The sequence below is a fragment of the Pygocentrus nattereri genome, chromosome 12 (assembly GCF_015220715.1).
Source record: "Pygocentrus nattereri isolate fPygNat1 chromosome 12, fPygNat1.pri, whole genome shotgun sequence".
NCBI classification, from domain to species: domain Eukaryota; kingdom Metazoa; phylum Chordata; class Actinopteri; order Characiformes; family Serrasalmidae; genus Pygocentrus; species Pygocentrus nattereri.
The window spans coordinates 23323668-23348779 of record NC_051222.1 but is presented as its reverse complement, the minus strand read 5'-3'; the positions used below and the strand labels follow the sequence as shown (position 1 = coordinate 23348779).

Below are 25112 nucleotides of genomic sequence, written 5' to 3'. Positions count from 1 at the left end.
ACGTTGGGGTTTTTAACAGTGGAATTACAAGTAAAAAACCGTGCAAGAATGTGTTGACAAAACATGCTGTGGTGTTGCCATGCCGTGTTGTAAGTAGTTGAGTGTTTTTAAAGAGAATAAATGTTTACGTTGAGCTGTTTAGGGTTTACTCATACAAGGATTTTATGTTGAAGAGCCTGAACACAGGTGGATGATGGGTTTTCAAGAGTGGAGCTTTTAAAATGTTTTTAAAATGTTAGCACTGGAAAGGCTGAGTTTCTTCTCTCCATGTTTGGTGTTGTTTTCAGTAAATTAAATATAAAGCTGTGTTACAGAAAGTAAAACAGAGTCATCTAAGTTTCTCTCGAGAACCCAGAATGTTACAACATTTGCAGTTCGTCTTCACTGAGAGACAAAAAGAACATCTGAAGAACATCCAAAATTAAAAACCGAATACCTACCCACCAATAAACGAATATCCGAACAGTTAAATATTTGAGTCCAGCCCTACTGCAAGTGTGAATGACGCAAAGCCTGAACATTAGCTATAAAGGCATGTAATCTACTGAGTTCTGAGTGTGAAAGGAGCTTTAGTCATATGCTGCCAACCACCCACAGACAGTAGATGTCACTAGAGCAAGGACAGAAGCGATCAGTAGGGCTGGCAATCAGTCCTGAAATTCGTGGCTCGATTCCAAGGATTCTGGAACCGAGAGTCGACTCCAATGCTTTGTAATCTATTTTAAACAATGAGTTTCAACTTTGCCCACAACCACGTAAACACAGAATATGGGGTAGCATGCTCTCAGTCTAAATCAACTGTCAGTCATCACATACACACAAAACATCCACATTTTACTATAAACAAAGTGGAAATCAAAGCAAAACGTTAAACTTGTAATGAAAAATTGCTTTGCAATCAAACGATTCCAGACCCAAAACACCCACTCAGCTAAAGGAGGTGAGAGAGAAGAACAAAGTATAGTTTAGCCAGTCACTGTTAGTCAGCTAAGTTCATTTATCTAGCATTAGCTCTCAAAAGGTCCTCACTACGGTCAAATATAATTAACATCGTGCTGTTTATTTTTGCCAGATGTTCGTCTCTATGTATCTTTGTTTTTTTGGATTGAGATGTTGAGTGGAATCGAGTCTTGGAATCGAATTCATTGATTCACACCACTTCGAATTATTATCAGAGTTGACTCCTGAATTTCAGACCTTAGCAATTATGCTCAAATTTTGGTTCTAATTCTTTGTTGCACTAATGACTGATTACTTAATTGCACGTACTATACATTTTGGACAATTAGCAATTAAACCAATGGCGATCATGGTACAAGTCACTCCTTATGAAGAGCACTATTTTAAATGTCTGCTGTTTTTGCAGAATTAATTTACAGAATTACACAATCTGTCGTTATACGTGTTCGTGTAAGCTAATTGGGTTGCTAAGTTAAAAAAGCACAGTTCTTGCGTTTGAATGACTTGAAAGGCTAGTTTTCGATATACTCCAGGGGACGATAATGTTTCAGTGTTAAACAGCTTTAAAGCAGTTTCAGCTTAAGCAAGAACATAGACGTTCTATGACTTTCCCCAGGTTTTATAGTTCCAAGATAATAATAATAATAATAATAATAATAAATATTTAATGAGGACATAGTGCCCGTGTAGTGAGCACAGCCATCCTGTTTACTTTCCTGTCATAAACTGCACATGCTTTGACATCTAGTCCCAAATAATTTGGATTTTTTGACATCTTTCTATGCTCCATATTTAGAAAGTGCTCTGAAAAAAACCTGAAATTTCTACCTCGAGATACTAATTTTATGCTTGGGCTAATTTGAATCGGAATGCTCAGAATACTCAAAAACACTCTTAAAAACGTTTAAATCTTCGAATGTTAACGTAACTGGATGAGGTAAAAAAATAAATCTTAACTTTTAATGCATGTTAACGTAATGACAGTCATTTCCACGCACTTCTACTGGTCCATTCATCAAATTTTCACTCAATGTAAAGTGCAGCTAGCGTTTTTAAAATTCTGCAAAATAATTTAAAAACAAAAACAAATTCGTTTTTGTTCCATATTTGTTTACTGCGACTCGCTTTGGACTGAAAATTAATATTCAAGAACGAAGCTGAAGTAAATCTACAGCAGGCAGCTACTATACGGGCAGTACCAGCTACTTCTGACCCACTCGGGTCTTAAAACGGGTTCTCCTCAGACCTAAACCAGCACCAGAGGACAGCCAAGTCGTCCAAACGTAAGCGGCTCACTGGCTGAACTGCAGCCAAGAGCAGCAGGTTGACAGCGAGTAAGTGGAGCGTTTTAAAATGTAAACATGAACGAATTCAAACGCGAACATGAATGAACCGAAGAAGCCGAAGCAGGTCAGCCAAGTGTAAATAAAGGACTCACCCAGTGCTTTGACCGGCCGGTCGAGCGCGTGTTCTCACCAGCGCTCGGGGAAATGTGACCGTAAAGCGGAGTCAGCGCAGCGTCGCTGTTTGTTTACATTCGGCGATTCGATTCGTTTTCGGAGTTGGCGAACGCGCGCGGAGCTTTCAGCGTGAGTCGTCAACGCGTGGTGGTGGTGACGGAATCAGAGACAGGCGGTCACACGAGCGCACAGTTAGACTGACTGTACACACAGTGCGGCTGTGTCTGAGTCTGAGTGAGTGAGTGAGTGAAACGGTGTAGGAGCCGGGGCGCTGTGAGGCTGTTCAAAGGCGGAGGGGGAGGGAGGGAGGGAGGGAGGGAGAGAGGGGGAGGGAGGGAGAGCGCGATTTCGCGGGAGAGAGATGAAAAAAAAGAGGCTGAGGGAAAGGAAGGACCTCCTACCACGCCGACGGCGTCAGCAGAAAACGGTGTCGACATGAAACGCGATCTACCGGCTCATTAAGCCGTTACAGCAGCGCCGCCTCGTTAGCCGCGCTTTCATATCCACGGCGAATCTGAATTCAGCTCCTCGTCCACCAGCTTTGCTCGAACTTCCCGGTCCACCTTAAATGGTGCAGCAGGTCTACAGCCTGCCCGAGGCGCCACCATTTAAGGTGGACCGAGAAGTTCGAAGAATAAGCGATCAGTAAAGCGGCTTCAGCCTCTCGTAGCTGGACGGACAATTTCTGCGGGAAACTTCGTTCGCAAAGCTGCTCTCCTTTAGCATTAGCACGCCCGCTAGCCTAGCCTCTGTCCCCGATTAGCCGATAAAACTGATTAATAATAATAATTAATTATTAATTATTAATCCTGGCAGGTTTTATTATGCCGAGAAAGACGCTAGTAGTGTTAATGGGCAGTTAACGTTTTAGCATACGCTCTTAAAAGATGGTTCTTTAGTCAAAGTAACCGTTCCATTTAGAACCACGAGTTCCTTATGGAACCCTTTCATGCTTATAGAGTTCTTTGCATAAGCCTGTATGTTCTATGTGTTGCATGTTCTGTGGTTCTATAAAGAACTTGCACCACTGGGGGTCCTTCTGTTGTTAAGGCACGACGTTCTGCATTTCACCATGCAGAGAACCATTTAGAACATATGGTTCTGAACAGAACCTTTGGTGAAGAACCCTTGAAGAGCCACCTTTTTCAGTGTGTGTTTGTTTTTTCTCCTTAACATTTCATGTGTAATCGTTTCTCTGAAGCTTTGCTGAGCGCTTTTTATTGTGATCGTCCTGAGGAGACACCCCCCCCACCACCGCCCCCGGCCCCCCCGCCCCCGCCCCCCTGCTCAGTGCCCCTCCTCCTCCTCCTCCTCTCTCTGGCTCTGGGCGCCTGGCTGCTCTTCAGCGGCTCCGTCGACCCCCCGAGCTGACCACTCAGGAAACAGGCAACGCCGTCGAACCTCAGAAACACCGAGCTAATGAAGTGGATTCTGGGGAAACGCGGGATCCAGTGGATCATAAGAAAGATTAAAAGATTAAAAAGAGAGAATGTCTCAGAGGAGGAGGAGGGCATGAAGACGGGCGGGGGAGGGGGCGGGGAGGGGAAGGGGGCGGGGCCTATCCAGGCACATTGCTTTTGCAGCAGCTCTTTGTCTAAATTAAAAACTTTCCTGGACTTTTTTCAGTTTCGCAGGGGCACGTATTCCCGAGGAACAGCTGACAGAGGATCTGTGTTCATAACAGAACTGACCAAACAGACATTCTGTAAAAACGCTCTCAGTTCCCCGCCTCAGCGTTCACACCAGGCCAGCATCACGCCGGTTTATTCCTGCTGCTGCACTGCTGTAGTTTAAAGGTGTGAAAGTGTGTGCGGTGTGGCTGGTCCCAGATTGGCCGCAGTCTGTAGGGTATAAATTCTCCTTTTCTCCTTTTCTCCTTTTCTCTCCTGAACAGATCGAAGGTCAATCTGTGTTAGTCTAAATCAGCAATAGTGGGGGGCCAAACACTTCCAGCAGAAAATGAATTAATATAGTCCTATAAAAAGGTGTGAGAGAAAGTGGTCCCTAACGGCTCACGCAGAACTGTTCACCCTTGACTTCGCACTTTTGATCACAGCTCTTATGAGTCAGTCAGCCATTTTGTCTCTGTGCCACATGCTTGATGTTGCTTCTCTGTCCAAAATGTCCACTGTGTCTCCTGCAGTTCCTCCAGCAGCCTCTAGGGGATTTCACACATGGACGGTGGAAAAGTTATTAAGGTTTATTGAAGATACACCAGCCATCTACAAGGGTCAGCTCCACTGTGAGAGAGGTATCTGACCTCTGTTACAAGTCCAAGGCCCTGCTTTCAAGTGGTGTGTGTGGGGGGGGGTGTTGGATGGGTGGGTGTGGATGGAGAATCAAGACACCAGGGATGTACCATCAGGCTAAGTGAGGTCAGTCTGCCTCAGCACTGAGCGGTCAGTTCATTAACTGGCCGTTCACTTTGACAGTGTCTCAGAAATCCAGGGCCACGCGTGAAGTGTGAAGCTCCTGGCTGGACCAGGAGAACCTCAGAGTGCAAAGCGCCGCAGAGGCTCAGAGACATGAAAAAGGAGCAGAGGAGAGGTCGAGAAGAAAACCACAATAAAAGAAAGAAGAGTGAGCGAGAAAGCGACTGAAAGCCGACGGCAGGCTGGGTCGCTGGTCTGTGAAACGGTGAGCATTCACACTCTTCTCCATTTGTTCTGTCGCACGCACAGGCCCCGCCCCCTTTCCTCTGAGCGGAGGAGGCGCTGAAGCGCAGCACATGCGGCGTGACTGATAAGATCAAGAGAAAAAAACGCGAAAAGACACGTGTAGACCGAAAACCGTTACAGAGGACGGTTTTGATTGATCAGTCACAGTCACAGAATCCAGGTGTAGGAGAGCCCACAGGAAAACTGCCCAGACCCGGCGATGGTCAGTAAAGCGCCTCCATTCAGCTCTCCTGTCCACTCGAGCTTTAGAGGACGCTCATTAGTGCTCACGCAAGCATAGAGAACACGTGGACCTCAGAAAGCTTATGGACATGGTCACATATGGACATTAATATTTATTATAGTCCCATTAAAATCGTCGCTGTCCAAAGTCCTCAACGACCAACATCGAACATCGTATGAACCCCAGCCGTTATTTTACACGTGGTGCTCAGTCGGACATCTTGACTTAAAATTTAGATGTGCAGCGCCCTCCTGTGGACGCGGCGAACAACTGCACCCTTTTACATGTTGTGGTATGTCTCCCCCTGCTGGGCACACTCATTCAGAACAGAACTGACTGCTGGGCATCCTCAGAGGTGCAGCCTTAGTTTATTTTATCTGAAGAAAGTCGAACGAGGTCAGAAACTGATGGAAAACACGTTTATTAAATAAAATGTAATAAATAATACATAAAAACAATACTTTGCAATAATACTAAAATGTATTTTAATATTACACAAGAAGCATTAATGAGAAAAAAAAAAAGTGAATAAGGAGCATTTGCATCCAAAAGGTTATGGGTTAAGAGAGATCAATGAACTGGTTTGAGATGAGATACAGCTAGTAATATAGTGAACCTTGGGTGGTGAAATGCTGTCGAGTGTGTAAAATGAGTGAAGCAGGCCTGATCTGTGCTTTGACTGTAATATCAAGTACTTAACACCTTTGTAAACGCAAACAATTTGCAATACCTTCGCATCAGCTATTTACATGCATACTGATAAAATCATTGGCACACATGAAGTAAAAAAAAAAAAAACTGGATATGTAGATGTGAAAGATGGAAAGGCACATTCGCTCTCAAACACACTCATATGCACACACACTCGGGACACACGACAAAAAACGTCTATACAAAATGCACTGGGGGCGTAAACCTTCAAAAGACACTTGATTTTGTGTTCATAGGAATTTTCTACTTAGTGCATGGTGTGCTACTCTAGTACAAGATAAAGTGAGATTCCTGAAATAGAGTCAAAAAATCAGTTCATCGAGAAAGACTGTAAAAGTGTGGATTCAAGACAGATGTGCACTTGGAACTCCAAGCCATGCATTTTTCCCTGTTTGTTTAGCGACAGGAATGGTCAAATCGTCAGTAGATCGTTGTTGAGGCTTGTAAACGTGCACTTTCTGAGTTCCTGACTTGGTTTGGCAGGTATGGAATAAAGGCTGTTAGGAAAAGATGAAAAGACCTAAGTTTTTTGGACCCCTACATAATCTGCAATTGAATGGCAGTGTAGTCACCCATCCATACGGTGAATCACTGAATTGCAGGAGTAACTGCTTTAGGTGGGGGCATTAGATATGGCAAAGAAGAGGGAAAAGACAACGCCATAGCAAACCCAAATTCAGAAATAGTTCAGGGAGGATTATCTACCTCCATCTTGGGTTAAAGACTCACTGTGTGCTGTCATAAAGTACAGGGAGTTTTAGAAAGGAAGCCTTGTGTGAGGAGAGGCAAAGACAAATGTGCTTGGACAGTTAAAAACGAGCGTTAAGACAAGAACTCCACAGCAATGAAATCCTCAGAGCATGCGTTGATGTATTTATCCACAAAAGATTAGACGTTTTCATCTTTCATCTCATATCTCTACACTCTCACGCTTTCTCTCATTCACAGATTGCTTTCCTGCGTGTCACTGCTGGAGGAGATGGGGTGGAGACCTCCGTTGTCGTTAAGCCGCTTGGCACGGTATGTCTCGTAGTGGATGTTGTGAGTGACCTCCTTCAGGTCCTGTAGGTGAGACCTAATAATAAAGACAGAATCAATAATCACTAGCACTTGAAGTTTTTACAGCAAAAATCCGATTGCAGTGTATTTTTCCATATCATTCAATACTGATTTTTATTAGATGCACATACATATTGTTAGTGTTGCCTGTTTTGCCAACATCACTGCTCTGTGTTACATGTGTTTTAAAGAAATGGAACCAGTTACACTGTGCAGAAATGTGTAGACTTTTTGGACACACACCTTTCTTCTCAAAGCCATAGCTGTTTAAAGTGACAGTCAAACCTCTCTCTAATGAGTAAAAGGTGATTGTTACCACTAGGGAGGAGTCAGAAAGTCTGAATAATCGAACAGTCATAAAAAACTAAATAGTAAATTTAGGTTTTTTGATACACTAATGAGCTTGTTTAAACATTCTCCTAAAACCCATCAGTTGTCTGAACTCTGCAGCACCAGAGGGTAGAACTTACATCTTGTGTTTGGTTCAGAGTTTCTTATCTGTTTACTCCAAAGAAGGAAGCACAGAAAGACTACTACAGCTGGCTAAACCCTACTATACACCAGACAAGTAGAGGGTCTCTGGTACTGGATAGTAAGCGTTGCAAAAAAGCACCAAAAAACCTCAAGCTCAAGCTCATTTTACACCCTACTTGTATAGATTTAATTAAATAAATCTTTGAACATCCATCCATCATCGTTGACCGCTAGTCCAGACAGGGTCGCGGTTCTTTGAACATCATGTAGTGAATTTGTCAGGCTTAGTGGCAGCTAACTTACTCTTCATAAACTTCAAATACTGGAGTAATGTATGTATATCACCCCCCAGCCAACTGGCTCAAGATTATTAGTTTTTAATTTAGTCAGTGTCCTGAGTCTGTGTCAGTTTCTCAAATCGAACTTACTGTAACCAGTTATGTTAACTAGCCTGCTATCGCTTTGAGCTGTTTAAATGGCTGCTTGTGCCACCATTTACTCTTCGTTAGCCTGCTATTAATGTGGTGTACATAGCTATATTCATTTTCTCCTCTACTGATGCCCTCTACTTTTACACAGAGCTCAGACTCATTTGGGATTCAAAAGAAGGAAATTATCACAGAAGAGGACATAGAGATTCAATCTGCTGTGAACTTGTGCTTCTAGGACAGCATGAGACAGACATCAAGTAGGCTAATACCGTCATACCTACCTAACCATTCATTTCAAAGGCTTCACATATAAACAACAAATATAAAACACATCAAATATAGAGTAAAGAACCTGAAATAGATAGCTGACGGATATATAGATGATGAAAAAACAAACAGCAATGACAGCTGTAAAAAGTATTCAAAGACGCAAATTATACCTCACAGATAACTTTACAGCAACACAGTATGAGTGTATCAAAAAATACAATTTGGCTACTAATTTGGCTATCTAGTGGAGTAACTGAATGTGTTGTGTGTAACTGAATTGCTCTGTGTAACTAAAGTTTCAGGGGAATTATTTTGCAGGCAACTCGTGCAATTAGTTGCATGTAATTAGCTGTGCAATTAGTTGCATGAAAGTTTCACCTGCCAGCTTTAGGATAGATTGGGAGCAGTTTTCCGGTCATGTAATCAAGCTAATGTTAACATGGTGGTTTTGTTTCCATTCTCCCCCCAAAAAAATCATATATATTTTACCTGATCAAGAAGTCCCGCAGTAGAGAGAATTCGCAGTGATTTGGGTTCTCAACTGGTGGGAGGAAAAGTACAAGACAAACTGTCAATCATCTCATTCATATTAAGAAGTTAAAATAAGCTGCAAAGGTAAAACTGTTTTTTTAAACCAGTATCAGTGTTAAACGGCCCTGGAAAATCATCGGGCTTAATAACGAGCAGGAGGTGTTTGGATGACGACAGGCATCAAAGATGCCCTCAAAATGTCTCACAGCAGTGAAATGTCAAAGAGGAGAAGTAACTAGCCATCTCTGTCTCCCCTCTCTCTCTCTCTCTCTCTCACTCTCTCTCTCTCTCTCTCTCTCTCTCACACACACACACACACACACACACTCTGTCTCAATCTGCTTTGCTGCAGGCGAAAGGAACTCATTGGAGCGGAAGCCTCCCATCTCCCTGTTAGATGTAGCATGGCAGTGTAGCACACACAGTCTCCATGAGGCACAGCACATGCCCTCAGGATGCACACATAAATGCATCCCCCACCGCATACATTACACCAAGGGGCTGCCACAACTTTACTAGGCACGCCTCTCAGCTCATCACAGCAGTCCCTAAACATTCCTTCGTCAGGCGACAGAAGGACTCCTCAAAACAAGCCTACAGTGAGAACAGCTCTGGCAGTAAGTTAGAATTTTTAGACTAAGAAATAGTGGAAGGGTGGTGCTGAGGGACGTTTATTGCCTGACACACTTTATCCTGCTCTCTTTTTTATTCTTGAAGCTGAAAAAAATGAAACGCTATGGAAGAGCTCATTCACAGCTCCTTGAGAAAACTATTTATAGACTTATGCTGGCACCAAGTTGAGCTAAACAGTGTGGTTACTGTATTTGCCAAAAATCATTTTAAAGGCTCTTAAGAGCCGTCTATGCTTTGATCCTATAATCAGAACGTTGCAAGTTTGATCACCAGTGCAGCCACAGCCATCTGTGTCCAGGAGCCCACCGCATAGAAGTCATAATTGGCCTTACTTTCTCTGGGTGGGTGCAATGATCCTCGCCTCCCCCCACAATGATCCCCCCCATCATTAAAGTGTAGTGATGACAAAACAGTTGAGTGAGTGAGCTGTTCAATGAAGTTATGCCAGCAAAAGTTTGATAAGATGCTGTGGCGCTTCATGTCTTGGAGCAAAGACATACTAGCCCTTGACATCTCAGCTTGGTACCACTGTGCAATGGGGAGACCTAGTTAGCAGGTGGATTTGGCCACAACTAAAACCTGTGTGAAAACTGGTTAACAAGACCCCTACCACACATACACATACGAAAAAAGAGCTTTATTGTGCTGTCTAATAATAAATAATGTTACAAAAAAATGTTAAGTGCAGCTAGCTAACTAGTTTGCTTCTCTTATCTTATAAAAAGTAGATAAAGTCATGTAGAGAGTAAAAGTCATGGGGCTCCCGAGTGGCACAACCGTCTAAGCATTGGCCGTCTCATCAGGAGATTTCGAGCGAGTTCGATCCCTGGTGATGCTACAGCCATCTGTAGCCAGGAGTCCAAGAAAGCACAATTGGCCTCGCTCTCTCTGGGTGGGTTGATTGCCCCCCCCTTCTCCTCCCATCACTCAACACAATGCTAGTCAGCACAGGCATCTGTTAGCTGATGTAACAGATCTGGCAGTTGGTGCTTTCCTCCGAGTGCGTTCGGCTGTCCCGTGATGTTGCGTTAGCGGCAGCCTGTGCTAGCCTTCACCCTCCTAGCATTGGTAGTATCATGTAATTGGGGGAGTCTTAAGCAGTAGCGGATGGAATTGGAGACGACTAATTTGGGGAGAAAATCGGGTAGTGCTCACATTTCTCATTAAACCGTGTGTAAAAATATTAATTTTGGAAGAGTCACTGAAGTTTAAAAAGTTAAATAATAAATATGTATTTTCTATTTGCAAATAAGTGCAAAGAGTGCCCAGAGAAAGGAGGAGATCACTGGTGACACAGAAAGTAAGAAGACTGAATAGTCCCTGCAAATGTGCTCTTTAATGTTTTATACTGGCTTAAACAGGACACAGGTGAATCTTATCAGCTACTCAGCCTGCTGGTTTGGCCTGACTGGCTCTCCATCTTGCATGTGATGCTCGACCACGCCCCCTCCTCCACAATCATATTAATTCTAAATATCTCAGGGGTGTTATACGTTATATAACGGCCTTTTTGGGTCAGAACAGAGATGTGCCCTATTATGACTGAATGTAGACAGTTCTCTTAGGGCATATGTGATATGATCTAGATGGCAAGCCAGAGTATGACACAGCAAACACACACCTTCTACTATACCCCAGGCGGTCTTCCTCCCCAGAACTCGTTTGCCATTGACTTGGTACTCTTTGTCACTTCCCACAACTGCGAAGGGCATGGCCTCCTGCACACACACACACACATAGATTTAATGAGGCATACAATGCAGACGTATGAGCTTGCATATGAGGGAAAACAGTTATGTGTCACAGAAAGAGACAAAGAAAGCACAGTACAAAGAAAGACAAAGACAGATCAAGAGCAACAAACAGCAAAACAGCAGACCAAAGGACAGGAAGCACAAAAACAGTGTGATGAAGAAAGATGCTGTTGGACTAGAATAGAATCTTAGTTTAATGAGCCACAGCAACACAAAGGGAACTGTGAATTTCTATAAAAAAGTCGTCTGGCACTGAGATTTTACCCGGATCTTATCGTTATCACTCTTGTCTTCCATGTCCTCATCGAACTCCTTCTGTGGATAAAACTCAATCCCACACACCTCCAGCTCCTTCCTCACCTGCAAAAGAATGGAAAATATAGCATGTAATTAGCTTGTATATGGATAGACTGGTGTTTTGGGGGCTGATACAGATCACCTTTCAGCACAATCAGGCCAACAGCTCCTTCAGAAGCTCTCACGTTAGCTAGGTTGTGAGTTTGCAAGCTGTCACTACAACTGCTACTGCAAAGCTAACCGCAAACATTAGCAAATGAGACAGAACAGTACTGACCTACTGATTCTGTGAAACTGTTAACATTATGCACTTGTGAAGTAGAAACAGAGCAACTGTTCCCTTTTAATTCCCTTTTAATCAGCTTCTTTTTCACCAACCTCTTGGTTTAATTTTCCCTTTTCACCTCAAATGGTAATATTCTGGTGCCTAACACTAGCGTAACCATTGATACAACCAGAGCCTACACAACTGACACAGCTAATAGGACATTACACTCACAGATGGGTTTTAAATGTACTGAAGGTTAAAAGGGCTGACATATGATCACTTTTTAAGTTCTGTGATTTATTTTAATTTTCAGTCCTATTCACCAGCTTCTTGTTGGAAATTTTTCAAACTTTACATTCTTGCACCTCAGGTGAAATATGGCCCATATGTTTTATATCACTAATCAGCTCTCAGGATCGGCTAAGTTAGAGAAATATCAGCTGATCGCCGATCACATATTTGGGCTGACAGTCGTCCAATGTCGAAATATAGCTGATCGATCCATCTCTATAATTACTAGGGGTGGGAATCTCTTGGCACCTTACGATTCCATTCAATTCCGATTCAGTTGTGGGAAGTGACAAAGAGTAACAAAGACACATTCTGTTGTAAAGCTGCACTATGTACAATCTTTTTTGGTTAATATCTAAAGAATTAAAATGACTCAGTCAGAAGAAAAAACACACAATAAAACACTGCACTGCTGCAAGTCACCCTGTAAAACCTGAAATAATCATTTAAAAACTCACAGGTGTCTGATCAGATATCACAGGAGTTTTTCATATGGCTTTATGCATTAACATCACACGCACAGGTATGATATATATTAGACAATATGACAATAGTAGATAATACACTTAAATCCTTGGAAGACATGTCATTCACCAAGTTTGACCAAGTTCTCTTTGAATACTCTTTCAACACACTCGTTCATCAGATTCACTTGCTGGGTCAAAGGGTCAGAAGCACAACCAACATTACAAAATTTTCTTCTGCATATTGTGCACAATTACTCATTACCCAGGTCTCCAAATTCCCAAAACTTACAAAGTGCTGCTTTAAAGGCAAGTGGCCTTGAAGCAATTTATTTAACAACTTTATATGGTTTGATCATGTGCAAAATACTCCCTGATTAGTGCTACATCTCTAGTTAAGAACCCCAAAGAGAGAAGCTTACCGATTGTGGATGCAGCAACTTGACAATGATCTTCGTTAAATTTGTATTTTTTTTTTCAGGGACCCCCCCCCCCACCCAGAATTGAGATTTTTAGAGATTCAGGGGGTATTTCACACCTTGTGTTTGAGGAAAATGTGTGACTTAGGTATGTAGTTTGCATAAAGTTAAACCAGTTATAAGCTTCCATTACTTGTTAGCTACATTAGCGTCATAGCATCAATGCAAAACTAACTTGAGGTACCAAACACGTCTTATCTTATTGTGGATAACAGTATAATTGTTTAAAATGGCTTTATGCCAAATTAACTTTAATTTACAATTAAATCATTCCTTTAACCCTTTAAGGCCAATGCAAACACGTGGCTATTTCTGCCAATTAATCTGCTCGTCTCCATTAATCACATGATTTCTTAATCCTGCTGGTGCATTGATTTGATGTGTGTAGAAAATGATCTAACCACGCCAAAAATTCATAGATTTGTGTTTAGATTGTCTCAGAAACTACATTTTTAAAAAGTAAACACATGAATGGGAATATAAGTCACATATCAGCTGTGTTTTACTGTTTAAAATCTCTGATTAAAAAAATCAACGATAAATGCTTACTGGTCTGAACTGTGCTCTGAATGACAGCATAAAACAATGAAAGAAGACTCATGCATCTCTTATACAGTGATAGGAAACATTTCATTACATTACATACATTACATTTCACTCCGGTCAGCACGTACATGCAGGCTCTATAACACAGATGTAAATAATTTTGGCAGATTTAAATAATTTTAAAACAAAGTTTTAAAACTACTGATTATCTACCCATCCAGCTGTTTATGCATCCAGTCATCTGGCTGCATGGACATGCTTTCTCTCTCTTACCCTCTGTTTGAACTCAGTCTTCTCTTCAGGAGTGAGTGTATCCGCCTTGGCGATGACAGGGATGATGTTGACCGCTCGACCCAAGTGCTTCATGAACTCTACATCCAACTGTCGCAACCTAAGACAGAGAAAGAGTCGAAGTAGGAGACAGGCAGAGAGTCAGGGAGTGGTCCAGAGAGAGTAGAGACAGGAAAAGAGAGAGCAGGATAGACATGGGGGGTTAACAGATTGAAGTAGTGGAGAGCTTTTTTCAGGAGCTGTAGTAAGCCTGAGCTTGCTGTAAGCCTGCTTTGATTACTGTGCCCCACTCAGTCATTTAGACACATGGGTTTAACTGGCTGTGGAAAGAGTAACCAAGCACTTCTGTCTTAAATTAACATCTCCACTGTCAGCATCAATGGGTACCTCTCTGCTAATTAGTGTCAGGAGACGAATCCAAACATCTGTACTAATTCACGCCTGTAAACAGCTGTAGGAATAACATTTTGACCCAGATGTTTTGTTAGCATATGTATTTGTGCAACTTATTCAGGTTATCCTTCATTTAACCCTTATGAATCACCATTACTGCCAATCATAACAAAAGCATGGCAAAAAAATATATTATTTCTATTTTTGTCATGTTTTGGTAAGTTTGTTGATACTGAAACAACCAGAAAAAAATCAGAAATGCAGTAACTATTTAGTTAAACATGTAACAATGTTATTACATTTAATTAGTATCTCCCAACATCTTAGGGTTAATTTTACCACAGCACTGTTCCATGTTGTGGAATAAGAAGGTCCCTGATTCTCAGTATGTTCTGGTTGTTAAATGTGGGTACTCACGAGTGTCCGGTTGGAGATATGAAGTACAGGCAGCAGTGCACTCGTGTGTCTGGGATGCGTTTCTTACGGGCAATGTTCACTTCCTCCTTTAGAAACTTCTCATACTGCTCGTTGATATACTTGGAGATGGGCTCCCAGCTTTAAACACAAGAGGTGAGCTTTAGTTACTGAGGAATAACTGAGCTCATTTTAAAGACTCATTTCAAGGACTGGATGGGTTATATTTTGAGGAGATTAGAAAAAGAAAGTGTGAAGGTTTATTTCTTAATCTAAGAGAATGAAAGAAATGTTTCATATACATATACAAACACATATTCTTACCAGTTTTCATTGTTGATCTGATCACCGAATCCCGGAGTGTCAATCACGGTCAGTTTCATCTTCACACCACCTTCTTCAATCACTGTAAGATGAACAATTAGTAAATTACCCTTAGTAAATTACAAATAACCCTTTAAAGATGGGTAGAAACTAGAAACTAGAAATTTGCAAAGTAATGTAAATGTTGATGGATTTGTACTTTCCTAAGTATTTTAATGATAATATATTTCCTCTACTCGAATATATGTGAAAAAGGGGGTCTACTTTTTACTCAGTTACCTCCACATTTTTACTCAGTACATTAACATTTAGACCTGTTAACCTCTAAGGTTCATAATTTATTATCATTATTTATTTATCATTATTTATGCAAAATGATCCAAAAACAAAAGAACAGATCTGAAAAACAGTTCCTAAGCTGACAGATACAGGATGTAGTAAAAACTTCCACTGCAGTTCTAAAAGTTAAAAGTACATGCTTTTGGACTATCACTTCTAATAAATCTATTAAGGTTTTTGGAAATGTACTTTTACTTTTACCTCCACTTCTGCCCTTTTATCTGAGGCAAACTGTCTGTTTCACTAGAGACAGGACATGTGACAAACAGCCCCAGAAATTCATAGATTCATAGAATTGTTTTGTGTCAGGTGCCACCATTTTGTCCAAAAATGCATAAATCACACTTCAGTCACCTCCGATGAAAGTCAATAATAAGCCTTTGATCTGAATTATTTTCTGATTATTCTGATTATGCTTCTTTTATATAATGATGGGAAACAGTAGCACACAGAAAACACCAGTTTTCCTATTTTTACTATGTTTACCATGGATGTTTACATGTTCTTTCCACACCAGTGTCAGATTTTAATGAGTTAAATGGTAAAGTCTCTGAATGTATCACCAACAATATTAAATAAATATGAAATGATTGAAAACCAAATTTCCCGTGATTTTTCTAAAAGGAGCTTAATGTGTAAACTTTGTCAAAGTTTCAGGACATACAATTCACTACCCAATTCATGTGGTACATAAAACCACAAACATGTTATAATGGAACATCAAGGGATCTGAGAAAAACGTAGCATATGGGCCCTTTAAAGTAGTTCTAATCACTGAAACTGCATTGATACTGACAACAGTTATACTACAGAAGCAAAAGGAGTAGTGTGCAAAAATAAACACAAGTTTGAACAGGTAGGACAGAAAAATGCATTGTTCTCTAAAAGGGTCGCCTTTTGTATTAACTTTATTTATAAAACAGCATCAGCAGTTAGCGCTCATACACTATATTGCCAAAAGTATTCACTCAGCGTGGTACTGTGATAGGATGCCAGCTGTGCAACAAGTCCAGTCATGAAACTTCCTTACTAATAAATATTCCACAGTCAACTGTCAGTGGTATAACAAAGTGGAAGTGATTGGGAACAACAGCAACTCAGCCACGAAGTGGTAGGCCACCTAAAATAACAGAGCAGATTCAGCGGATGCTGAAGCGCATAGTGCGCAGAGGTCGCCAACTTTCTGTAGAGTCAATGACTAAAGACCTCCAAACTTCCTGTGGCCTTCAGATTAGCTCAGGAACAGTGTGTAGAGAGCTTCATGGAATGGGTTTCCATGGCCGTGTAGCTGCATCCAAGCCTTACAATCCAAGCGCAGTGCAAAGTGTCAAATGCACTGGTGTAAAGCGCTGCCACTGGACTCTAGAGCAGTGGAGATGTGTTCTCTGGAGTGATAAATCACGCTTCTCCATCTGGCAATCTGATGGAGGAGTCTGGGTTTGGTGGTTGCCAGGAGACGGTACTGGACTGATTGCATTGTGCCAAGTGTAAAGTTTGGTGCAGGGGGGATTATGGTGTGGGGTTGTTTTTTAGGAGTTGGGCTCGGACCCTTAGTTCCAGTGAAAAGAACTCTTAATGCTTCAGCAGGCCAAGAGATTTTTCATGCTCCCAACTTTGTGGGAACAGTTTGGGGATGGCCCCTTCCTGTTCTAACATGACTGCACACCAGTGCACAAAGCAGGTCCATAAAGACATGGATGAGAAAGTTTGGTGTGGAAGAACTTGACTGGCCTGCACAGAGTCCTGACCTTAACCCAATAGAACACCTTTGGTTGTTAGAATTAGAGCTGAGACTGTGAGCCAGACCTTCTCATCCAACATCAGTATCTGACCTCACAAATGCACTTCTGGAATAATGGTCAAAAATTCCCATAAAAACACTCCTAAACCTTGTGGAAAGCCTTCTCAGAAGAGTTGAAGCTGTTATAGCTGCAAAGGGTGGGCCAATATGATATTAAACCCTATGGATTAAGAATGTGATGTCACTCAAGTTCATGTGTGTGAAGGCAGACGAGCGAATATTTTTGGAAATATAGTATTTTAAAGACCAGATAATATTTAAAGACCAGAAAACTGTCTTGTCTCAGGTTCATCAGGGCATTTAGAAAATGTACAAGATTCACTGCATCAGATCTACTGCCTTCTTTAAATCTCAGAGATATTTTTGGCCTAACACAATGCAGCGACAAGGTCAACACAAAAAGCTTTTCATGGACTACGAACCCCAAAAGATTCACAGCTGACAACTGCAAATGAACAGAGACACATGAAAAATTCTTTCCAAAATACAAAGGGGGCTTTTTGTCCTATGTAAAAATGTTAAGCACCAGTGTAATCCTCTCCTCCAGGCCTGGATCCAATCACCCAATGATATAGTACAACTGCCTACACATTCAACAAATATGAAACATATAGCCCACACAGCAGTGAACTCCTGCAGATTCAGACTCTGTGCTGAATGCCATTGGCTGCAGTTTGCCAGCTGTGCACAAACGCTGGCACCTAAAGGGCATTCAGCATTAGGCCACTGTCACTGCCCAGGGCGGAACACATGCCAGACTGACTCTGAGTCTGTCTACGCTCTTATAGACAATTGGCCCTTGTCTCTATGATGAAGAGTTCATGGCAAAGAGAACATTAGGACTTTATAAGTCACTGCAACATAGTGAACAGTGTTGTGACCTCAGTAAAGTTATTTTTAAACATGTTACTTCCTGGACGTAGTGCTTCAGAATTTTTTTCTCATAATAATAAATGTTCCTAATTACTGAATCCTTTAAAGAACAAAGGTTCTTGTTCTCTTACCGTGTGACACAGATTTGATCTCCACAGTTTTGGGGATTTTGTCATCTCGGCTCCAGCCGGAGCTTCGCCTGCTCACCTGAGACTTAAATAGAGTGTTCACCAAAGTGGACTTCCCCAAGCCACTCTGACCTGAGAGAGAGAGAGAGAGAGAGTCAAAGTGAGAGAGAGAAAATGATGGAATGATGGAACTATGGTGCAATCAGCAACAAGAAAAAGGTATAAATATCTTGTCTTTCCTGGTTATTCAGAGACAGATGCACCTTTATTAGACTCTATTTTGACTTTTGTGACAGCAACAGTGCTAAATAAAACAATACATTTACACAGTTTACCCTTTCCTCCAAATGTAGTTGATCAGCCAAGATGTTTGGTGTCTTAAGTTGTTCTTTAGTTTTGTACCAGGGCTATGGTGCTAATGTAGCTGATGGAAGCTTAACCATGACCAATTTACATTTTGCCATTGTCAGGACAAAACCTTGAACCTCCAAAACAGTAACCTTTCAGGAGAATTCAAATTTTTATATATAAGTTTTATATATATATATATATATATATATATATATATATGTAAAAATGATTTATTCTAAATCATTTTGGACGATTTTTGTTTGGCCATCATTACATTTTCACAGAATATAAAGCTGGAGCAGCTGGAGTGTTGTTTTTGTCAAAAAAATAAACATTATGTTTGATCTGACCTGTGATTTGCTGTTATCTTTAAAGAATAGACAAAAGTATGTCGCATAGCTAAAACCTGTAGTAGTGGTCATCTTGAAGCCTTCTTTGCTTTTGTTTATAGGCAACAGTATCAGAAACCACATAAGCGAGTCTACTTACCTGGCATGATTGAGGTATTCAGTTTGCATGAAGCTAACTGGTGACATATGAGCTTCTACTACTTGTTACCTACATTATCCTTGTATCTCTAAAGCTAAAGAAGCAAACTTTTCATACCAAACATGTCTTGTCTGACTGGCTACATCTGGGATAAGGGAAAAACTGTAAATCTGATTTCTGCCTTAAGCTCTCCAAACCCTCAGCACTACTCCAAAAACAGACTGCAGAGCTGTGAGGTTTTCACATACCAACAACCATGATATTGAAGTCAAAGCCTGTCTTCATGGTCTTCTTCCTCATTTGCTCAATGATGGTGTCTATTCCGACGTATCCTAGCAACGTGGAGCCCCCTCCTGACCCTTGACTTCCAGCCCCTGGGCCATGGGGGGGCATATGGGGGACGCTAGCAGGCGGTGCCACATGGGAGGGCTTGGCAGGGACAGCTGGCTTGGGTCTGACTTCTGGGGGCACAATTTCTGACATGTCTGTGACAAGACAGAGTAAGAAAGACAGAGATCAGGGATTCAGAAGCCCTTAACAAAGCACGCGAAGGCAAAATGGTTCCACATTCAGAAAGGAAATGCAGTTAAAGCACCTGCAGAGTGTTCAGCTACAACATAAATAAACCAGAATGCTTCGTTTAAAGGAACAGTTCACCAAAAAAAAAAGGATTTGATGCAATCTTCCCCGCGTCCCAAACGACATGTCTGATGTTCAAAGTTTGCTTCTTTAGTTTTGCAGTGGAGCTACACTGGAGATTGTGGGTAACAAACTACTATTACTTATTTTTACTTGTGGCTACATTAGACTTACACTCCCAGTAAAAATAAAAAACAGAGGCGAACTTCACACAGCAAACATGTCTTGGCCAACCGACTACGTTTAAAGTTAGAGGAAAATTGCGCAAATCTGATTTTTGGGTGAACCATTCCTTTATCATCTAGGCCAAGATGATACTCAGAGGAATACCCAAAGATCCGTTTTGGGCACACAGTTCCCTGAGGAATAAAAACATATACTCCACAGTACATTTCCCATTTTCCCATTTTCGAGAATTAATCCCTATTAATAAAAAGGCGATTTCTCCCTCTTTTTAAACAAACACATGCAGTGCAAACAGGATTAAGCGTTTGTCCACTAACTGCTCCATCCCAGTGGACACATGCCCTATATTCACGCCATATGCCACCTACCCTAAATTAGCAGAAAAGAATGATTCCTTCTAAAGACCCCCTTTAATCGGATTATTCTCACGATGTTCAGTGTTTTACACCGCCCATTAGGACGGTCCGACTCAGCCGCAAAACATACATTCTGTCACGTATTTGACGTTAATCCAGTTCAACGTTTCAAGCAGAGCTAGCATGCTAGCAGAGCTCATCATGACGGCCACAGGCATGAAGGGGTGTACGAGGTTGTAGCTATTCAGCTTCTTATTCACCAGCTTCTTGTTCGAGTTATCCAGTTCCACCTTAAATATTTAAGGTGGAACGGGAAAATTCGAACAAGAAGCTTGCCCACCAGCTTCTTGTTCGAGTTACCCAGGTCCACCTTAAATATTTAAGGTGGAACGGGAAAATTCGAACAAGAAGCTGGTGGACAAGAAGCTGTTTAGTTGCAGCCTTTAAATATTTAAGGTTTACCGGGAGAATTCAATGAAGAAGCCAACTTCAGCCTCGTAACGGTAAGTGATGCAGAAGAAGACACCGTAACTAAAACTAGCGGCCCTGGATGGCCATCAGTCGGTCACTCACACTCGCTGTTGGTGCTGAAGGAAGGACGGTGGCTGGACGCTGACTTACCGACTGTTGCGAGTAACGTTACCGTTACCGTTACTGATACTCCGGAATTTTTCAAAGAAAAACGCGGCCTTGTTTTCAGCCTAGAGCTCCTTCGCTGTTAATGAACGAAACCAAGACCAGGTATAAAGCCGTTTTTTTCCAGACAGATTTGTATTTCGTCCCCTCCTATTCTTCCTTTCTCTCGCGGCTCACACTCCCTCTTCACTCCCCCTTTCCTTTTTCCCGTTACTAAGGAGACAAGAGGTGGAGACGGGGTGATGCAGCGCGCATGCGCAGATCAGCCCACCGGCTCAGAAACTGACTGAGCAGATTTTGGAGGTGTTTGGTCTGTTTTATTCAGACTAATAATGATGTTATATGGTTGTATAGGTTATATTCATTCTATCTTATTTATTTATTTTATCTAATTTCGTCTGCGCTCTATATCCGTTAAGTATGTAAAGTTAGTTGGAAGCCTAATTTTTATTTTTAGCGTTAAAAAAGCAGTTAACCAGAGTGTTATGTAATCAACATAATATGTCTTAACAATTTAATTAAAATTGTTAAGGTTTAAATGTGCAGCCTGTGGACGAAGTGTGCAATTTTGGCGATAATGCATCATATACACTGGCATATAATGTAAATGCCTTTGAGGTATGAGGAGATATATGTACATTTTCCTCTATATAAGTACTTTATATACTGAATCTTAGGATTAGAAATGAAACAGTATCACTGTGAGGTTTATGTGCAGGATATCAGCTTTAAATTGAGGGTATTTGCACTATATTGCCAAAAGTATTCAGTCACCCATCCAAATCATTGAATTCAGGTGTTCCAATCACTTCCATGGCCACAGGCGTATAAATCCAAGCATCTAGGCACGCAGACTGCTTCTACACACATTGGTGAAAGAATGGGTCGCTCTCAGGAGCTCAGTGAGTTCCAGCGTGGTACCGTAATAGGATGCCATTCTTTACAACAAGTCTAGTCATGAAATTTTCTCTCTACTAATTATTCCACAGTTAGTGGTATTATAACAAAGTGATTGGAAACGACAGCAACTCAGCCACGAAGTGGTAGAGCCACATAAAATGACAGAGCAGGGTCAGTGGATGCTGAGGCGCATAGTGCAAACAGCATACAAAGCTTCATGGAATGGGTTTCCATGACCGAGTTTATGTTGGGGTCAGATGAGATGAATATTAACCTGAAATGGAATGATGCAAGGAAAGTGTGAATGGAAGAGGATCTATGCATTGACCTACCACCCGATGGGCCTGTATGGCTGCAAGAGGAATTAGCTCCCTTGATCTTTTCATTGATCAGCAGGGAAAAATTTGAATTGTACAGAAGTATCTGCTCAGCACCAAAATTTACTAGACAATGCTTTCATTTTGCAGCAGGACAGTGACCCCAGACATATTGCTGCAAAGGCTATGGATTTTTTCAGGGTTTAAAATGCAGTGTTCTTTGGTACAAAGCCAAAAACAACAAAAATGTGACGTTCTGTAAATATTTTTGGACTAAACAGTGCAAATGATCAAGGAAAATTAGAGATCCTTAAATAAAATATTAGAATACTAAAAAACCAACGCATGCATTCATTTATTGGTCCTTGTTTGATTCATTAAAATATTGTTCAATAAAAGTATTAAGCTAATCATGCTAGGCTACATCTTAGCATTGCTTTTCTGAAGCCTGCGGTTGTGCAGTACAATTGCCAAGAGGTCAACACGTACAGAACCACATATAGCAACACACACCCAGACTATTCCAGCTCCCGCCTACTCACATTTTACAGCTTTGTTGTCCCAAGCCGCGCACTGCTTGTGTGTGTGCGACCTGCATAGCTCACTAGTACTCGGTTGCATGTCCGTGTACTGTACATGTTGGGGTACAATATGTCTGTGAGAGGTTAGCACTTGCCTCACAGTCGGCTTATCTTCCTGACCGAGGGCATGTGTGTATGCGGCCTGATAAGACAGCCTGCCACTCTTTTTCACGTTTCCCCAGACTTATCATGGAGTCGGTGCACAATCTAGTAGCAACTACATGACGTATATTAGAGATCACACCAATCTGACCCTGAGTTACAGGCCAAAACCAGCAGGAAATGATGAATCACATTTTTGAGACAAAAAAGAACCAATATCTCATTCTGTAACAAATGTAGACAGAAATATAACAAAATTGCTTGCAGCGCAACTAAACTTCAAGCGAAATAAAGACATTCACAACAGGAGCAACACTTAGCATAGCAGTAGTGTAAGTGACTAGTTGTTGGGGTTGAATTACATTTTTTAAAAACAGTATAACTCTGGACACCTTTGCATTACAAAGTGCTATTCGGACAGGAATAGTTTACTGTGGGAAGCTGGGGTGATATCAGTTTACCTCAGAATGTCTGTCTTGTTTATGACCAATGTACATGGAACAGAAATCTCAATATAAATGACAGAGATGGGAGTGGCTACTTGATTTACGCCTGACTTTCCAGAAAAGAGTAGAAAACGTCAGATTTCATTTAGCCGTTTTTCCATCTACTCTGACCATCTGTCTTGCTGTCTTAAGTGAATCATTGTCATCAGCTTGGAAATTCACAGCTAACATCACTGCATAAAAATCTAACTATTCTCCTGCAATTTTTAGATGTTACTTTGTGTCATGTCTTCTGAGTTGTACATGTGGTATAGGACAGTACAAATTGGCTTGAGTATTTGCTTTATTGATATTAAGCCACAGAGAACACGAGTTTGCATTTCTTTGAGTGCTTCCATGCTTAAGAAACTCCTTTTCTACAGAATATGATAGCATTTTATCAACATGTTGATTTGCATGGGATTTGCATAACATGGGCTTCTGTTGCTCATTTTGTAGATAAAAGATGGCAGAATCATGATTTTAGTTAATTGTATTCTATTTACATTTACATATTTGACACTTTCCTATCCAGAGTGACCTATCCTATTCCTATCTAGAGTGATTATCATGTTGCAGAGGAGGGTGTATGTAGCGCTAAGACTCTTACCCAAGAATTCATTGATGTACTTGCCTGGGCAGAGCATCAAACCCCAGTCTCAACAGCAAATATTACATTTCTGTGTTAGTGATTTGGCAGACTTTTTATGTTGATACTAACAGCTTTTCTATAGGATAATAAGACCATAGTCTGTCCTCAATATAGTGAGTTGGGTATTTAGATAAGCTAACAGATTTAAGTAATAAGTTTAAAGTTTAAATCTTTCGTGACGGAGTCAACATTCAAATTGTGACATCCAAAGTAAAGGATATATTATACTTGATTATATACTTTTACAAAGGCTAATTATTCAGTAACTACAGGGACTTAAGTGCAAATTGGCTGAGCTGTTCTTAGGTTATAGAAGTGAGACAGCCAATGAGAGTTGTGGTCATTAGCATGCAAAATCAACACACAGAAACATTACTTGTTCTTTACATATTCTGACTTCACTATTTTGTGATGTCATGAAAACCAATGCATTCACATATATCCACCTCTTTAGCCTACATTAGTTTAGCCCTGCCCATTCATGCTGAAGTTATAAGAGTGTTTCGGTGTCAGCTGCTTTTTGAACAAGGCACATTAATAGACAGAAAATGAGAACAAAGGTTATTTACATATATTGGCCTGTAGGGCACAATGAGAAAAACGGCCTGTTCAACTCTAAGAGGTAAAGAGATGTTGGTAAAATCACACATCCACATATACTTCAAAGGACAAAACAAAATGGAATATCAGAATGGTATCAGTATCAGTCAACACTCAAGGTTACAGTATTGGTACTGTAAAATAAAGAAATAGTAATATTACTCTACCGTTATTGTGTCTAACTGGGAAACTTCACATGCAATTACATCATTAAAATATAGTCCCCTCTCAGTTACTTTGATCCTATTAAATAGTCAAGCATTACAATAACTTGAATCTAATGATCTTGTTTCTTGTTTAATTTTTGCAATTCTTGTACTCACCTGCAGATACATAAATACCAGGATGTGGCATTTTCTCACTCTCAAGTTCACTTTCCATCTCCTCAGAATCAGACATCTTCCACAATATGGAGTCCTGCTGTTGATGTAACAGACTGAATTTCATTTCTTCAAATTTCAAGCCATCGTTGGTTTTCTCTTCTTTAAATGACTGTTCAGATACTTTATCAACTCTGGGCAGAGGGTCAAACTGTTGCTGAGTGTCTAAAGGGAACAGCTGTTGGGCCATCCATTCATGCATGGAACATTCTGGTATGTTTCTGTGGGCATGCTGGTCAGTGTGTTTGTATGGGTTGTGAGGGGAGAAGGGGGTTTGGGGCAGGTCAGTGGAGTCCAGCTGAATCTTCTGGTCCCTGGTTGTTTGCATGCTGATGGACTGTGTGCT

At 41.1% G+C, this 25112-nt stretch overlaps 2 protein-coding genes across 8 annotated transcripts in view; both read right to left on the bottom strand.

Annotated features, from left to right (window-relative positions):
* Window positions 1–2688, bottom strand: part of LOC108428237 (activating transcription factor 7 interacting protein) — a 52157-nt gene extending 49469 nt beyond the window's left edge. For 3 of the 5 annotated variants that reach the window (XM_017699100.2, XM_017699101.2, XM_017699102.2), the window contains exon 1: window positions 2399–2688. The gene's annotated coding sequence lies outside the window, so the exon portion shown is untranslated. The remainder of the gene's footprint in view (window positions 1–2398) is intronic. The other 2 variants (XM_017699093.2, XM_037543521.1) reach the window with 1 other exon arrangement.
* Window positions 2689–5733: 3045 nt separating this feature from the next.
* On the bottom strand, window positions 5734–22607 carry sept3 (septin 3). 3 transcript variants are annotated; one of them, XM_017699091.2, is made up of 10 exons: window positions 22509–22607; window positions 19181–19417; window positions 18096–18224; window positions 14952–15033; window positions 14631–14768; window positions 13803–13920; window positions 11449–11544; window positions 11052–11148; window positions 8756–8807; window positions 5734–7107 (listed from the first exon to the last, which is right to left on the bottom strand). In XM_017699091.2, the coding sequence occupies exons 1-10, from the start codon at window positions 22585–22587 to the stop codon at window positions 6975–6977; spliced, it is 1161 nt and encodes a 386-aa protein (XP_017554580.1). In that variant the 5' UTR covers window positions 22588–22607; the 3' UTR covers window positions 5734–6974. The 3 variants fall into 3 exon arrangements, with proteins under 3 accessions (XP_017554580.1, XP_017554581.1, XP_037399520.1); XM_017699092.2 differs by lacking the exon at window positions 22509–22607 and adding an exon at window positions 20735–20957; XM_037543623.1 differs by lacking the exon at window positions 22509–22607 and adding an exon at window positions 20576–20594.
* Between the last annotated feature and the right edge of the window lie 2505 nt (window positions 22608–25112).